The following is a 17,112-nucleotide window of genomic DNA, read 5'->3' on the forward strand; positions in this document are numbered from 1 at the left end:
AATCAGGCAACCCAAAAGTTAAAATCACTATTACTTTTCTTGTTGATAAATAATCATTCCCCAGTTTACCTGACTTATTTGGTACACACAAAATTTGGCACGCAGAAAGGAAGTTGCAGGGCATGCTGGGTTGTCCTTTTTTGCTTCTCTACTTCCCCTCAGACTTAACTAATGCAGCCTGATTGGCTGAAGCTTCTTTCCCTCCTTTTTTCACATCCCACACCTCTGTTCCTCTCTGATTGGCCAGTATTTCTCATGCTGAGACAATGCACTTTCTATAGTGGAGGGCGGGCAATGCATACACAATCAGGCAGAGGAGAGTAAGGGAGAAAATGACATCAGGATTGGCTTCAAAATAGCCACACTTAAAATGGGAAATGCTAAAAAGGATTTTCTCTTTTTTTTTTTTCTTTTACTGTAGAAAAATCCCTAAAATCAAAACGTGGACAGTGCAATACATATGTTATGTAAGTAGAGCAAGTATTTATCTACTTATATATGTGGGTTTTTTCTGAGATAGTATGGCTGACAGCTCCTTTTTAAACAAAAAACATGTATTTGTTATAGCCAATACAAATCCTAAAATAAGTCTGCACAGTTTCTACTTCCTGATTCATGGAAGCCGACATATTGTTTACAAATTGCCTTATCTGTCATAGGCAGTCATGTGACACAGGGGGAGATCAAATTACAACTAGTGATTAGACACAAATGAGGGGAAACTACACATGCTAAACTATTTAAATACATAGAGGGTGCATTTCTGTTACGTTTTCCTTGTGTCCTGTGCAAGAGTTCAGGTCCTCTTTAATGTTCTGAACCTGCAGTAAAAAAAATTTGAGGTGAGATTAGATTCACTGTTGGAAGGTAAAGATGGCCATACACTTATAGATTTGCAGCAGATTCGACCATCAGATAGATTTCTGTCAGATGCCTGTCAAGTCCATTCTGACAGGAATCTATCTGATGTGTGCCACACACTAGGAACAGATTTCTAATAGATTTCAGAATGAAATCTATTGGAAATGGATCTAAATGCATTATTGCACCATTAGATCCAATGCAACTCTATGGGCCGTCAATCTGCTGCCAGCAGCAGATCGACCTAGATTTTCCATCCAGTCAGATAGATCAAATCAATCGAATGGAGAATTTGATAGAATCGATTTCTGATCGATTAAGCGATTCTATAGAATCGGTCGATCGATGGCTGAAATCGATCAGTTTATGGGCCCCTTTAGGCAGACACTTGATAATGTCTCTCATTGTCTGATAATGGAGTACCATTTGCCATGTGTCCTCAAAGTGCAAATCACTCCATCTCCACTTCTGTGCTAAAGGTGGCCTTACACTTATACATTTGCAGCAGATTCGACCATCAGATAGATTTGTCAGATGCCTGTCAAGTCGAATCTGATAGGAATTTATCTGATGGGTGCCACACACTTGGAAATCTATTGAATCGATCCAAATGCATTATTCGACTATTAGATCCAATGCCAATCTATGGGCATTTTCCTTCCTGTCAGATAGATCAAATCTATCAAAATCGATTACAAACCGATCGAATGGCTGATTTGAAAGAATCTATTTCTCATCGATAGCTGAAATCGACCAGTGTATGGGCCCCTTAAGCAATCCCCCTCTCCTATGTATTAAAGCTGTTAGGATACCAGTACTTCAGCCAAACTACACGTGTCAGTTTTTGTAGGTTTGCACAAAGTGTGAATGTTTTTAAAGGGTAAGTGTACTTGTTGCATTGTGGAAAATAGCTGTTGCAGCTGTTTCCAACAGCCAAAAACCATGCATCAGCTACATCACCTGCTAACACTAAAATGTTCCTGTACCACTGCTTGAAGAAGGTGTCTTCCAGAAACTGGCAGTAGGACTGGGAGTTGAGCTTGACTCCATCCTCAACCCGAAAAGGCCCCACAAGCTCATCTTTGATGATACCAGCCCAAACCAGTACTCCACCTCCACCTTGCTGGCGTCTGAGTCGGACTGGAGCTCTCTGCCCTTTACCAATCCAGCCACGGGCCCATCCATCTGGCCCATCAAGACTCACTCTCATTTCATCAGTCCATAAAACCTTAGAAAAATCAGTCTTGAGATATTTCTTGGCCCAGTCTTGATGTTTCAGCTTGTGTGTCTTGTTCAGTGGTGGTCGTCTTTCAGCCTTTCTTACCTTGGCCATGTCTCTGAGTATTGCACACCTTGTGCTTTTGGGCACTCCAGTGATGTTGCAGCTCTGAAATATGGCCAAACTGGTGCCAAGTGGCATCTTGGCAGCTGCACGCTTGACTTTTCTCAGTTCATGGGCAGTTATTTTGCGCCTTGGTTTTTCCACACGCTTCTTGCGACCCTGTTGACTATTTTGAATGAAACGCTTGATTGTTCGATGATCACGCTTCAGAAGCTTTGCAATTTTAAGAGTGCTGCATCCCTCTGCAAGATATCTCACTATTTTTGACTTTTCTGAGCCTTTCAAGTCCTTCTTTTGACCCATTTTGCCAAGGAAAAGGAAGTTGCCTAATAATTATGCACACCTGATATAGGATGTTGATGTCATTAGACCACACCCCTTCTCATTACAGAGATGCAGATCACCTAATATGCTTAATTGGTAGTAGGCTTTTGAGCCTATACAGCTTGGAGTAAGACAACATGCATAAAGAGGATGATGTGGTCAAAATACTCATTTGCCTAATTATTCTGCACTCCTTTTAGATCTCTCTCTGGCTTATTTGAAGTTGCTAAGGATGATCAATGAGAGGCAAAAAAATTAACGTACATTTTTATGCTAATTGATGCAGCCTGAAAACAGAACAATTAAATGCTTTTGCTACATTTTCAATCTACGTATATTTCCATGAAATTTGCATGATACTTGGAATTTTTTGCATCTTATTGGCCTTTCACTAGCGGTCATTAGTCTGAATGTTCTTAATTTTTGAAGGACAAAAAAATAGATATAAATGACTTAAGGTTTAATCCCTATCCAGTGACACTTTGTGACATTCTCCTTCAGGCTACAAGCACGCTAGGCAATGCGGAAAACCATGCATCTTCTTCATTTTGCATTTCTACTTTTTTGGGTGCATTTTTGTTTGCACGCACTTTTGCATTTGCTTTTTTCATGCGAGTTTTGTGCATTTTTGTTTTGCAATTGTTTTGATAGTTTCCCTTTTTCAATTTGTTAAAATACAATATAGTATTTAATTTATAAAAACACAGTCCTCTGCGTCTCCATTAAAATACAATATGTGCGGTTTACTTGCTTTTTTTGAGAAATATGCAACAAGTTGGGCGTTTTGAAAAATGCATATTGTAAAATGCAGATATATGCAGGGGCTTTTTATGCAGCCCTCAGACTGCTTGTTCAAAACGCCTGTGTTTTTGACAACGCAGGCGATTCTGCTGCTAGTCTAAGGCTACTTTCCCACCAAGACGTTGCGTTTTAGGGGACGTTATGGTCGCATAACGTGCCCGCAACGCATGGTGGTGTTGAAGTTGGACGTCAGATTGAGCTGCGTTATGCAGCTCTCAAAGCAGCCTCTCCAGGTTAGTGATAGGAAGTCCAGATCTTTTTAAGGATTCGGATCATTTGAATCGGATCATTGAAAAGATCCGGATCTTTGAACCAAATCATTTGAATCATTTTACTAGGGAAGCAGACTGGATGGAATGACTAGCAGGACAGGACTTTCCCTGCACTGTACATTCTGTATGTTCCAGTTTCTTCCAGACAGACATCCTGTGAACTGAATCTTTCATTGTTATGATCCGGATGATTCGACTCACAAAAAAGATCCGGATCAAATGAACGATTAGTTCATGATCCGGACAACACTACAGTCCCACCACGAGTCACCACAGTGCAGTGAATATTAATTAGCCATGTGGTTGGCGCGGAGGAGGAGGGGAGACCTCATCCTCCAACATTACTGAGAATGTGCAAACAGTCTAACGTGGCTTAGCCCACTATAACGTACAGCATGCAGCACTTTGTTTAAATGCGCTGCGTTACTATGTAACGCAACGTGGGCACTGTGAACAGCACATTGATTTTACAGTGCTGTGAGTTAGGCTGCGTTACTGGCTGCTGTAACATGGGACTTTAACGTCCCACTGTGAAACCAGCCTAAAGGTAAAAATGATCTGTAAACGCATGTAAATGAGGAAAGAAAGATGTCACATATAGGCCTTTCTTTTGTAGCTGCACATACAAGTTTAGTACACAAATGTAGCTGCGTAAATGTCTACACTAGATACTGTTCTCTTGTGTAATTATTAATAGATGAAAATAAACAGATTATTTGTTTTGTGAATGAAAACTGTTTTTTTCATATGTTTAATTGTCATCAGAATCCATCTACAGACGTGGAGCAAGACGATGGCGAAAGCTGTACTGTGCAAACGGACACACTTTTCAGGCCAAAAGGTTTAACAGGGTGAGTGTTGTGAGCTTTTGTTGTGGGTCTGGATAAAATGGTGTAGGACTTTAGTCATTTTAGGGTGGGATCAGTTAAACTGACCATACACGCATATCTATTGTTCTAGCCAATGTGATCAGTATGATTGTCGTCCTCCCAACATGCCAGCCCAGACAACTTAAAGGGAACCTGAGCTGAAAGCAATAAAAAAAAAATTTACTTACCAGGGGCTTCTACCAACCCCCTGCAGCTGCCCTGTGCCCGCGCCGTCACAGAACGATCCTATGGTCCCCCGCAGCAGCTGTTTCATTTTCAGCGACAGTTAATGGCCACTGGGCATGCACTGCATAATTACATTATACCTCTCACTGCAGTTGTTTTTTCAGTAGCAGAAAACATTGTGGCAGCTGTGGAATGAACCACAATTTGCCTGGCACTGCACTGCTTCTCTCTTCATTCCCCTCTGTGATGGATTGGCTCAGTGTCACAGGTAGAGAATTACCCCTCAGGCCACAGTATGAGGCTCCTCCTACCCACAGATGACAATCTCTCAGCAGTCTTTGCAAATGCAGAAAAATGCCATGGCAGTTTTTCAGAAAGGAGGCATGGCTAGCCAACAAACCCTGGGTTTTATGATACAAGTGGTCCGCTTTTTAGACCTTTTTTTCCTGCCACTCTTTTATAGCTTCTGCTGCCTGTGTGGATTTTATTTTTATGCTAGAGGTCCACTTTATGTGGGGGCAAAGTAATTTATCTCTAAGGCTGTTTTTTTTTCATTATTATTATTACTGTATGGCCTGGTGCACACCAGAGGAGTTTTTCTGAGCGTTTGAGTTTTTAAATCTGCTGCTAATGTTATCCTATGTGTCTGTGCACACTGGAGCAATGAGGTTTTGTAGAAAAACCCCATAGCATTACATTGGGAAGAGCTTTTGAAACCTCTAGCGTTTGGGCGCTAGAGGTTTCAAAAGCTCTTCCCAATGTAATGCTATGGTTTTTTTTTACAAAACCTCATTGCTCCAGTGTGCACAGACACATAGGATAACATTAGCAGCAGATTTAAAAACTCAAATCGCTCAGAGAAACTCCTCTGGTGTGCACCAGGCCTAAGTGTATATTCAGATCGTGGATGAATTGTGAATATCAGCAATAGCATTGCAAGCTAGGTTTTGGGTGTCTTTGATCATGTAGATATGTGTTCAGCTGTATATTTCCATTCACCTGCAGTGTTATTGTCGTGCAGGCTACGCAGTGCAGACACAGAACATACTGTATAGATCTGATGTCTGCTCACTTTATATACTGCAGACAACTGACTGCGTGGGAGTTCTTAGACAGACTGTTGAAGTTTTAATGTTATGTGTTTTCTTCCACTTAGAGAGCACATTGTGCCATCTGCACCGACCGGATATGGGGTCTAGGACGACAAGGTTATAAATGTATCAACTGTAAGCTGCTGGTTCATAAAAAATGCCACAAGCTTGTTAGCATCGAGTGTGGGCGACATACAATAGCTGTAAGTAAAACTGTCACATGAAAGAAAGAGAAAAGAACAGTAATGATTTCTGTATGTGGAATGATTAAGCTTTCCTCTGGTCACTTTCTTCGGCTGTATTAACTTCCAGCTACAGTTCATAGGGTACCCATAGACATAAGTTTATTTTCATCTGGATCAAGTAATACCCCTTGTCTTAGGAAATGGAAGAAACCATTGTGATTGCTGCTAGTGGAGCAATTGGCCAGGTGACATTTTTCTCGCTCACCGTTTTCCATTATAGCCCTCCCCCCACCCCCCCCAAACAAGACATTCATACAGTCGGTTCATGCAGATTTACCAAACAATTATGGACTGAATCTAATATCTATAGTAAACTTTACACACACCTGATTGGCTCCTTGAGCACCAGGAAATACATCTGGCCTCATGAGGTACAGAGAGTGCAAGCTGCTGTTTATGATTGCGGATACCTTGAAACATGGTGGTAAAACGTGCTCACATGTAAGCTTACTGGAACCTAGCATACGTGTGTGTGCATAGATAGCAAGGCGCCATAAACTGCAGGCTGATTCCCAATCGATTTCAGCATGAAATCTTGTGGGAATCTGCCTTCAGATGCTGCCTTGCTGGCCCCCACCCAATGTTTTATGTTCCCCCAGTGCTCCGTGCAGTTATGCTTTACCTGCCGCCGACCTCGTACTGCCGTGTTTGTGTCCCCATGTGGTTGCTAGTGTTATAGCATGTGGGGCATGTGTGAAATATAACACACTCACTCCACATGCTATATGCTGGTAGTCACGTGTGGACAGAATGTGGAAGTACAGCGAACTGGGGAAAAGCTTTAAAGAGTAACTGTCGGGCATAAAATAAAAAATCTAATATTTATTTTTATCTGGTAAACTGGTAATAAGGCTGCTAACCAGGCAAGCCAAAAGATTTCCTTCTGTTTCTTTCTAATTGGCCAACAATTCCCAATGCACTTTCTACTGCAGGCCTGGGTGGGAGTGTCTGAAGACTGGAAGGGGGGCGGGCAATGATACACAGATAGAGTAAGGGAGGAAATTATGTCAGGATTGGCTTCAAGATAGACACAGACAAAATGGAAAATCCTAAGAAGCATTTTCTCTTTTTTTTACTATAGAAAAATCACTAAAATCTAAATGTAGACCGTGCAATACATATGTGATGTAAGTAGAGCACGTTTTTATCTACTTGTGTATATATATGCATTTTTTTTTTCCTGAGATAGTATGGCTGACAGCTCCACTTTAAGCCATGTTGAGAAAAGATAACTGCACAGAGGTTCCGTCTGTCAATTACCCATGTAGAAATGTAAGGTGTCCAGATATGTACATAGAATACAGCTGTGTAAATGTTACCAGGAAATCCAGTTGTAGTCATTGTTTAGGTTATGTAAAATTTGATTTGCAAAGTGCCCTTCTTGAAACAGACTTGATGTGAATCTAAACCCTGACTGCTAGATTTGCTTAGCTGAAGTACATACCTATCAGTTTGGTTCTGTATTATTGATTTAAACCTTTTTTTTTACCTATTAGCAGCTTCAAATGAAATTTTTAGTTTGAAGACTGCTGTGCATTGTAAACCTCTGGCGGCCCATCTCACAGGGAGCAGTTATAGTTACCTGTTTCAGACGGCTTCTTCTCTCCTCCACCGGCGAGCCTCCAACAGGTCTCCTGTGTCCCGATCACTTCAGATCACATGATATGAAATATGATCAGGATCAAGGAGACTGTCAGCATTACAGCGCCACCCGGTGGTGGAAGAGGGGTGATGAAAGGGATGGAAGAGACTCTCCATCACACCTCTTCCACCACTGGGTGGCATTGTAATGCTGATGTGGTCTCCTGAAACCCGACCACATGATCGGAACTGAGAAGACATGTCTGGGTTACATCGCCGGCGCGATAGAGGAGAGAAGCCGATCCAGCTGTCCAGACAGGTAACTATAAACGCTCCCTGCTGCCCACTCTGCATAGCCTGCCAGGCTCTCTGCAGTGGCAGGAAAAATTTGGCACTGCAGATGGCCTCTTTAACCCTTTAGCAGCCAAATAAAGTGGCTGCTAAAGGGTTAAAGAGGCCATCTGAATAGCACCATGTCTGAATTATTATAATTGCAGTCAGGGTGCTCTGACCAAAGCCTAAGCTAATGTCCATCTGCACAGTGTGTGGTCCAGTTTATGGCCTTCCTTAGAAGAAACATGAGGGTATTATGCAGGATACGAAGAGTGTTGTAATAAGTTTGAAACAATTATATCTTCATGCCAAATAATAATAGAAATTAGAGATCGTGATTGTTTTAGTGAGTAATTAATAACAGGCTGTATGTAGAGATGGGGAGCCCATGGGCCTCAGTCCAATAATAGTTTATTTATCTCGCCTTCCCTGATCTCTTTGCACGCTAATGCCTCCTTTATTTGAACAGTTATTGCAGAAAACCGCGTGGGTAATTTTGTGCCGCATACATTCATAAAATATTAAATAACCAATTTCATTGATGAAACCTTGATTATTTCGTTGTTATAAATCACATCTCAATGAATTAATTGTTTTTTTGGAGCGCAGTCCAGCAGTTATTTGCTATTGTGTGGGAACTTCCACTTACCATGTTATTTGTATGTGAATAATTTATATCATATTACAGCGTACAAAGCTTAATACATACACTAAGCCCTTTTATTAAGTCCCTTCTGCATCCGCTGTGTTGTAGAAGTTGTTCCGCAGACGAAGAGTGTTGCGTATGCATGGAAAATATATCTGGGAATTAATAAATAATTCCTCAATACACGGGGAGCACTTGAAAATGTCTGGCTGATATTGATTGTTCTTGTAGGTTAAGTCTAATTAGGAAAGCTCATACTGTCACAGAATAACAGATGTGATTGTAATACTTGCAGGAGCCAATCATTCCACTGGAACCAACACCTGTGCACCCAGAGCATCCTGATTCAGGTAATAAGCTTCTCATTCTGGGGCCATTATGCATTCTCCAGTCTCTGTTTTCACAGTGAATGAAATAAATGATGTACGCACATATGACACGACTGTATGTGATCTGTCTTGTAAAAATATGTACTTGTAGTGATATCGTCTACAGTTCTATTTAGAGCAAAGCGGTGTCACACCTGAGAAATAGAATTCTCATTGATGTCACCTCACAGGCTTGGTAACGATGGCTCCAACTTTCTCATAGAAGTCATTTGAAAAGGTGCTGGTAGAAGTTAACATCTGAAAGTAAAGGGTGCTCTTTAAAGTAATACTCCATCCATTGCTTGTGTTTTAGGGCTCTTTTATACTGGATGCCATTTGCTGCTTTTTGCAATCAGTTTCCAATCGCATGCAAAATGCGAGGACATCTAAGTTCAAGGTGAAGGAAATTGCAGGAACCCCACTACTGTGATCGGATGTTGTCAGATCACAAACTCCCAGCATGCTGCCTTTCTTCTGCGTTTCTCCTTTGTTTCTAGCAACCAGAGAAAATTGCAAAGTGTAATCGACAATAAAAAGAGCAAAATGTCAAAATCACAACAAACCGTAATGTATGTGCAAATTGCAGTATAAAAGAGCCCTTAAGAAGTGTCCACACTTGGTCCTGTGGCTTTCCATGGGCGAGTCTGCCTTATAAATGTGGCAAAAGGAATTGCACATGGTGTGCGGAAAAGCAGTGCATGCAGCAAGTTTTTTTTTTTTCCTTTTACCCCGCGTGCGGGTACTGCACTAAATGTGACCCAGCCCATTGATTTACATGGGCTGTCGCATCTCCTGCAATTCTGCAAGGGGGGCAACAATGTGGGCGACAATGTGGGATTCACACAAGTATGGTCCCTGTCTTGGATAGTGTGTGGAAGAGTTCAACTACCTTCAGTTTTTCTTGTGTCTATATCCTGGGTGAGGAGAGTCCTACTCATGTCCGGTTACATGGAGCATGACCGTTCAGGCAGAAATAAAAACCTGTTAGCATTTCTCCACACGACTTAAATTGTGCTTTTATTTCTGTCTGATTTATCATCGGTAACAGGAAGTTGAGGAATTTTTTTAAAAAACAAAACTAAAATACTGACTCATGTTTTCCTCTCTGTATAAAACATACGAAAAAAACAAAACAGAAATACATTAAAAAAAAATTCACTAAAATGGCCAATAACACCATCCCTTTGCTCTTCTCTGGTATTTGTTCCTTGCAAATGGAAGTATGATCATATGTGGTTATGTTCAACCGCTTTCTTAAAGTGGACCCAAATTAAAAATACAAGATTTCAGAAATAAAATCTATTTTCTTAATTATAATAATAAATAGCAGCCTTTTTTCAGCTGCATGATGACAAACAGAAAATAATTTACATTTATTGGAGAAGCCCCTCCCTTCCTTTCATATTGCCGGGATAGAATCCGGCAAACTGGGTGAATCGCAAAGGAGGAATTGCTAATGGCTGCGACTTGTATAACCCTAGTTATGGAAAGAGCAGGGTGAAAAGCATGCACTGAAATGCTCATAGACTTGAAGGAGTGTTTATTTATCTTTGTGTGTGTCAGAGTGGTGCAACTAAATATTTTGAATTAAAAAAATGTTTGGTTCGGGTCCGCTTTACGTGAGTATAAAAACCACATGAATGGGCCCTTCTATTTCTAATTGCTGCAATTTGGTTCCTTGTCTGCTCATGTCAGTTTCAATATGTTCACTGTTATTCAAAACACTTGTCACGTGGTCATGTGACATGTGACGGTCAATGAGATGTAAATATTTCTGAGTTTATACAAGATTATGCAAATGTATGCATCTTACAAACCAATCAGTTTGTACCTTGGAGTGATTGGATTGTTGCACTGTAACTTCAGCAGTTAACCTAAAATGAATAAGAAGAAAAGCATGCGAGTTTTCTGATAATGAAGGTTTATTGTGTTTCGGGAACTCCACATCTAAAGTCAATATGAATTACCTGTCAGAATGGGCTCATATGAGCAGGCAGTACATAGAATTCCCATTGCAAGAGACTCTGCCAAAACCAGGCCATTTCTTGTCTTTTCATAGATGGGCACACCACTGTCATGGAACACCTGTTCCCTGCAGGCAACTTCTTATCAGGCTTAAAGTGAACCGAGCATCATTTTTAACACCCAGGGCAGCTCTATAGCAAATTAAAAATGCATTATAAAAATGTGGTTTATTATTAAAAAAAACTTTCAATTTACCTCATTTTTTTACATCTAAGGGTTAAAATAGCCACTTTGTCCGTCCGCAAAGGACCTGCGGTCGCTGAGCAGGAGATTGTTGAACACGGATAAGAAATCACCTCATTAGACTTAACTGACCACAAACAAACCCCCATTGTACTTCAAACAGAAAACATCAGTTACAGTTGAAGAATTTCACACCTAGCCTGGACAATGCTAGTTGTAAAACAGCAGGGGTTGAGCTTCTGAACAATGGCAGCCCTTGCAGCTATTTGAAGCCAGGAGCTGCTTAGTTCACTTTAAGCTTGGTCTTGTAGAGGTCTAGGGCAAATTAAAGTTATAATTAATGGCCACATAAGGGCCTGCCAGAGGTCCTCCACAATGCCTTAGAATCTTGGTTGCTCAATATCCAAATACCATAGTTCTCTTCTGCTCAGAATCCATGCATATTTCCATATTCCTCAATACATTCATCTCATTTCTCTAATTGGTAGAGAGGCACACATTATGGGCTGGGTGCCCTATGGAATCCAAGTGATTAAGCTGTTAGTGTGCTCTGCAGCTCAACTGAAAGTCTAGGAATTCATAGAAATGGTTTTAATCCTGATTCTAACCTGAACGGAGTTAAATACCGGTACATTAGGACCTATAACTGCATTTATACAGCTTGGAAACTTAGTCTTCCAAGATATACAAACTAATAAATGTCCTCATATGAACAGAAAGACTTGCCGAATCAGTAATGTTCAATGTTAGTGTACATATCTCATCAGTCATCAGGGCTATCCCGACACCGTGTACAATAATGTTTTTTTTATAGTGGGTAATTCTGTAAACATGACTTTATTTAAAATGATCATCCTTTTTTCCTCTTTAGAACAACACTTTAGGCATAGGAGTCAGGATAATATGGACCAGGATGGGGAAGAAAAAGAGGTAAGTTGGGATAATGCCACCTTCTAGTTGTATTATGTATTTTGCCTGCATGGAATCTTTTTATTTTGAAGCAATTTTTTATTAAAGTTTCTATTTTCCATGCTGTACAGTTGACCAGTACTTGGTTATTTGTGCAGTGGTATGACATAGCTCGAGATGAAAAAGGAGAAATAGACCTTAATGGCACACCGTATGAAGGAAATTGCACGTTTACTGCTGTATTGCAAGAAGAAATGAAATTGCTTTTGTAATACAGTGGTGACCCTTAATCCATGCTATCATCTATCTGTTACTTTTATGATCCCCTGTCATTTATTAAATGGATGCATTACATTTTCACAGAGAGGGTTTCGACGGTGAATAAATTAAAGAAACTGGGATTTGCACAGTTCAAATGATATGTTAATATTTATTAAAGTCATGGTTATTGTGTCTGTTTTAATACTGGTGGTTGTGAAGAGCTGTTAAGCAGGTGACAGTGGTACTTCTGTAGCCCATAGAGACCAGATTCTTATCCCTCTATAGTGCAATTGCATTGTTATAGGCAGTCTCCCTTTCATACGTATGGCGCAATGCAATTACAAGTGTAAATGAGGGAGGAGACATGACTCTGGCTCTCAGAGCAGGTTTACACACCCATCAGACTGAGATCGCAAGCATACCCGCTTTCTAGTTGATGAGAAGGGATGAATAATAGTTTTCACAGCATTAAATACATGAGAAGGCCTTCATGATACCCGAGGAGAGAAAAACACACACTGTTAGGAACATTCCCTCTGCTTTTCGTCCTTTTCTCCTCTGCAGTTTCTTCCGTCCTGGCACTGCTGTGAGAGTTTGGGAAGTACAGTGGGAATGCGAAAGTTTGGGAAACCTTGTTAATTGTCATGATTTTCCTGTATAAATCGTTGGTTCTTACGATAAAAAGTCAGTTAAATATATCATGTAAGAGACACACACAGTGATATTTGAGAAGTGAAATGAAGTTCATTGGATCTACAGAAAGTGTGCAATAATTGTTTAACCTCCTTAGCGTTCTGGACGAGCTGAGCTCGTCCAGAGACGCCGGAGGGTGCCGCTCAGGCCCTGCTGGGCCGATTTTCACGAAATAAAAAGGAGCACACGCAGCCGGCACTTTGCCAGCCGCGTGTGCTACCTGATCGCCGCCGCGATCCCCCCAGCCGCCCGAGCCCAGCGCAGCCGGACCAAACAGTTCCGGCCAGCGCTAAGGGCTGGATCGGAGGCGGCTGACGTCAGGACGTCGGCTGACGTCCATGACGTCACTCCGCTCGTCGCCATGGCAACGAGGAAAGCAAAACAAGAAGGGCCGCTCATCGCGGCCCTTCTTGTTACTTCTGATCGCGGGAGGCGATCAGAAGTACGTATTAGGAGCGCCCTCTAGTGGGCTTTCATGCAGCCAGCTTTCAGTTGGCTGCATGAAATAGTTTTTTTTTTTTATTTAAAAAAAAAACGTCCGGTCGCCAGCCTGGCGATCTTAATAGAACGCCAGGCAGGTTAAATAAAATTAGGCAGGTGCCTAAATGTGGGTACCACAAATATAAATGAAATCAATATTTAGTAGAAATTACAGCCTCTAAATGCTTCCTGTAGGTTCAAATGAGTCTGGATTGTGGTTGAAGGTATTTTGGACCATTCCGCTTTACAAAACCTCTCTAGTTCATTCAGGTTTGATGGCTTCAGAACATGGACAGCTCACTTTAACTCACACCATAGATTTTCAATTATATTAAGGTCAGGGGACTGAGATGGCCATTCCAGAATGTAGTACTTGTGCCTCTACATGAATGCCTTAGTGGATTTTGAGCAGTGTTTCGGGTCGTTGTCTTGTTGAAAGATCCAGCCCCGGCGAAGCTTCAGCTTTGTCACTGATGCCTGGACATTGGTCTCCAGAATCTGCTGATATTGAGTGAAATCTATGCATCCCTCAACTTTGACAAGATTCCCAGTCCCTGCACTGGCCACACAGCCCCACAGCATGATGGAACCACCACCATATTTTCTCTAATTGTCATCCGGGACAACCTGAGATACGGCTCCGCCCAGGATCTGTGGAGACACACAACCAAGAAGTTTAAAAGCCGCCGCCCACCCTCCATCCTCAGTTCATCTGTGTTTCCGTGACGGAATCACCTAAAGAAGCAAGCTCCCGTTTGTTGTTTTGTACTTACCAGAGGGTGAGTCTTTTTTTTCCCCCAGAGGAGGTCGGAGCAAGCAGGGCGGTGGTGAGGCGTACAGGAGGTAACGCCGACCTCGGACCTCCTCCTAAAAAGAAACTTTCAGCGGGTATTTGGCCTCTGTGTGGGTGTGTGGCCAGAATACCTTTTGTCTCCCTCCGCCAAACGCCGGCTCTGCAAGGCGCATCCGGTCTGGCAGCCAATCGCAAGGGCGGAAGTGACGTCACGCTGTAGGAGGGCGCAGAGCGGAAAACGTCACACGGCTAAAGGAGGGGGCGGATCAAGGAGAGCCAGGAAGTTGAAACAGCATGTGCCTGGCGTCTCCACTATCGCACCGCCGAGCAGGGGAGAATGTCGCAGCCTCAGCCGCAACAGCAGCAGGCACAACAGCGGGAGGCAGACGCGGCAGCCAGATCCTCTTCACAGGTGCAGCCATCCGGATCTGGGGTGGTAAGCCCTCCAGTTGGAGGATATTCATATAGATAATATTTGAATATATCACCTCAGCATGGCTATTGCTCAGTGGATGTCTTTTATCTGTTTGATTTTTTTAGGCAAAAACTGAGCCCAAAGTTACTGCACCACCTAAATATAAGAGATGTGGTCTATGTAATACAAAGATTGCCCTAGAGACCCCTAGAAACATATGTCGGGCCTGTACTGATGCTATAGTGGTTTCTGAAACTTCAAACATTTTGAAGGGGGTAATGGAGTCTGTAAATAAAAATATGCAGGAGACTTTGGATAAGTTTAAAGAAAGTTTTGTACCACCTTCTGCTGAGCCTCTTCCGGGCCCTTCCAATACTGCTTTCTTACATCCTTCTACTATTCCTGATACATTAGGTGTGGAAGAGGAGGAGGAGGGAGAGGAGGAAGAGGGGGAAGATTTATCTGAGATTGTATCACAAGAGGAGGGGGAGCAGCCTAAAAAATCAGAGGGAGAGGAGACAGTTAAAACTCCCAGATTTTTATTTTCACCTGACGAATCTTCTGAATTACTTAAGGCTGTGTACTCTACGGAACAAATTAAGGAGACAGTTCCTGAGATTACCCCTCAGGATCACGTTTACTCAGGCTTGGGTCAGTCCGCAGGTAGGGTGTTTCCTATCCATAAGACTTTGCAGGAAATCATTACCTCCCAGTGGCAGAATCCAGAAAGGCCCTTGTTTATTCCTAAATCAGCAAAAAGGAAATTTCCTTTCGCACAGTCAGAGATCGATAAATGGACAAAATGTCCTAAGTTGGATGCGTCCTTATCTAAATATTTCAAAGATTCTGACTTATCTTTTGGGGACGCAGGAGTCCTTAAAGATGTAATGGATAAAAAAGTAGATTCACTCCTTAAAAAAGCATGGGAATCTGCTGCGTTTGGCTTCATCCCAGGTATTTCAGCCACCTGTATTTCGCGTAATCTTAGAATCTGGATGGATAATTTGGTAGATCAGATTTCTAAGGGAGTACCGCTAAAAGATTATGCAGCCTCCCTCCGGTAGTTTTAAGAGCGGTAGCTTTTTTAGCCGACGCGGTTAAGGAACTTATTCGCATTTCAGCGCGTACTACAGCCCTGGTTAGTTCAGCCAGGCGGGCAGTGTGGTTGAAGACCTGGGAGGGAGACCAGACATCCAAAAACAAACTATGTGCTATTCCATTCGAGGGTAACCTTCTTTGGCACAGGTTTAGAGGAAGTGCTTTCCCGTTCTGCTTAAAAAGGGAAACAATTCCCAAATAAAAAGAAAAACTTTAAGGGTAAAAGACCTTTTGTTCCTAAGAAACAAGATTCTGAGTTAGCAAAAAATAGGAATGTGCAAAGAAAATGGTCCTTTCCGAAGGGGAGAGGTAGAGGGGGATTCACTCTTGGGAAGACTGAACCCCCCAAACCAGGTAAATGATGTTCTTCCAGTAGGGGGCAGACTACTTTATTTTCGGGCAGAATGGGAGAAATTGAATCCCAACCCGTTTGTTTTACAGATTATAAAGCAGGGCTATCGCCTTCAGTTTTCTGTCAAGCCCCCTCACAGGAAATTTGTGAATCCGATTCCGAAAGATCTGGAAAAAGCCAGGGGTTTGGAATCGGAAATTCGGAGACTTTTAGACAAAAGAGTGATTATTTCAGTTCCCCAGGAAGAAGAATTCCAGGGATACTACTCCCACATATTTTTGGTGAAGAAAACCAACGGGGAGTTCAGGTTTATTCTAAACCTAAAATCTCTCAATCCGTTTCTGACTTACAAGAAATTCAGGATGGAGAGTATATATTCAGTAAGGTCCCTATTGCAAGGCAAGGGATTTTTTGTCTCAATAGACCTTTCAAGACGCCTATTTGCACATTCCGATTTTTACAAAGCATCAAAAATTTTTGAGGTTCGCAATCAGGGCTCTCTCTCACATTCGTCACTTTCAATTTCAGGCACTTCCATTTGGAATAGCGTCAGCTCCACGCGTGTTCACGAAGGTGCTGGCAGAGGTGATGAAAGAATTAAGGTTGCAGGGAATCTCGATTGTTCCATATCTAGACGCTCTTCTAATTTTTGCAGAGACAGAGGATCTAGTCAAGACCCACAGGGAGATGGTAATCAAGACACTGTCTCAGGTGGGTTGGATAGTGAATTACGCCAAGTCGTCCCTGAACCCAACCCAGGAAATTATCTTTCTAGGTTACAGAATAAATTCGCTGGAAGCAAAGATATTTTTACCGTCAGAGAAGATTATAAAAATACAGTCGGAAGTAAACCTTTTAATCAGTCGGGAGAGATCATCTCTAAGACAGATTATGAGGGTATTGGGTCTATTTTCAGCGTCAATTCCAGCAGTCACTTGGGCTCAAGCACACGGGAGAGATCTTCAATCTCTCTTCCTCAAATTG

The 17,112-nt window shown here is 42.0% G+C and overlaps 1 protein-coding gene across 7 annotated transcripts in view; it reads left to right on the top strand.

Moving 5' to 3' along the window:
- Positions 1-17,112, top strand: part of PRKCI (protein kinase C iota) — a 178,619-nt gene that overhangs the window by 113,826 nt on the left and 47,681 nt on the right. For all 7 annotated transcript variants that reach the window (XM_068281003.1, XM_068280995.1, XM_068280999.1 and 4 more), the window contains 4 exons: positions 4,366-4,451; positions 5,812-5,949; positions 8,847-8,901; positions 11,999-12,057. In XM_068281003.1, the coding sequence (XP_068137104.1) occupies positions 4,366-4,451; positions 5,812-5,949; positions 8,847-8,901; positions 11,999-12,057 (338 nt within the window). The remainder of the gene's footprint in view (positions 1-4,365; positions 4,452-5,811; positions 5,950-8,846; positions 8,902-11,998; positions 12,058-17,112) is intronic.

The sequence above is a fragment of the Hyperolius riggenbachi genome, chromosome 4 (genome assembly GCF_040937935.1).
Source record: "Hyperolius riggenbachi isolate aHypRig1 chromosome 4, aHypRig1.pri, whole genome shotgun sequence".
In the NCBI taxonomy this organism is placed as follows: Eukaryota; Metazoa; Chordata; class Amphibia; order Anura; family Hyperoliidae; genus Hyperolius; species Hyperolius riggenbachi.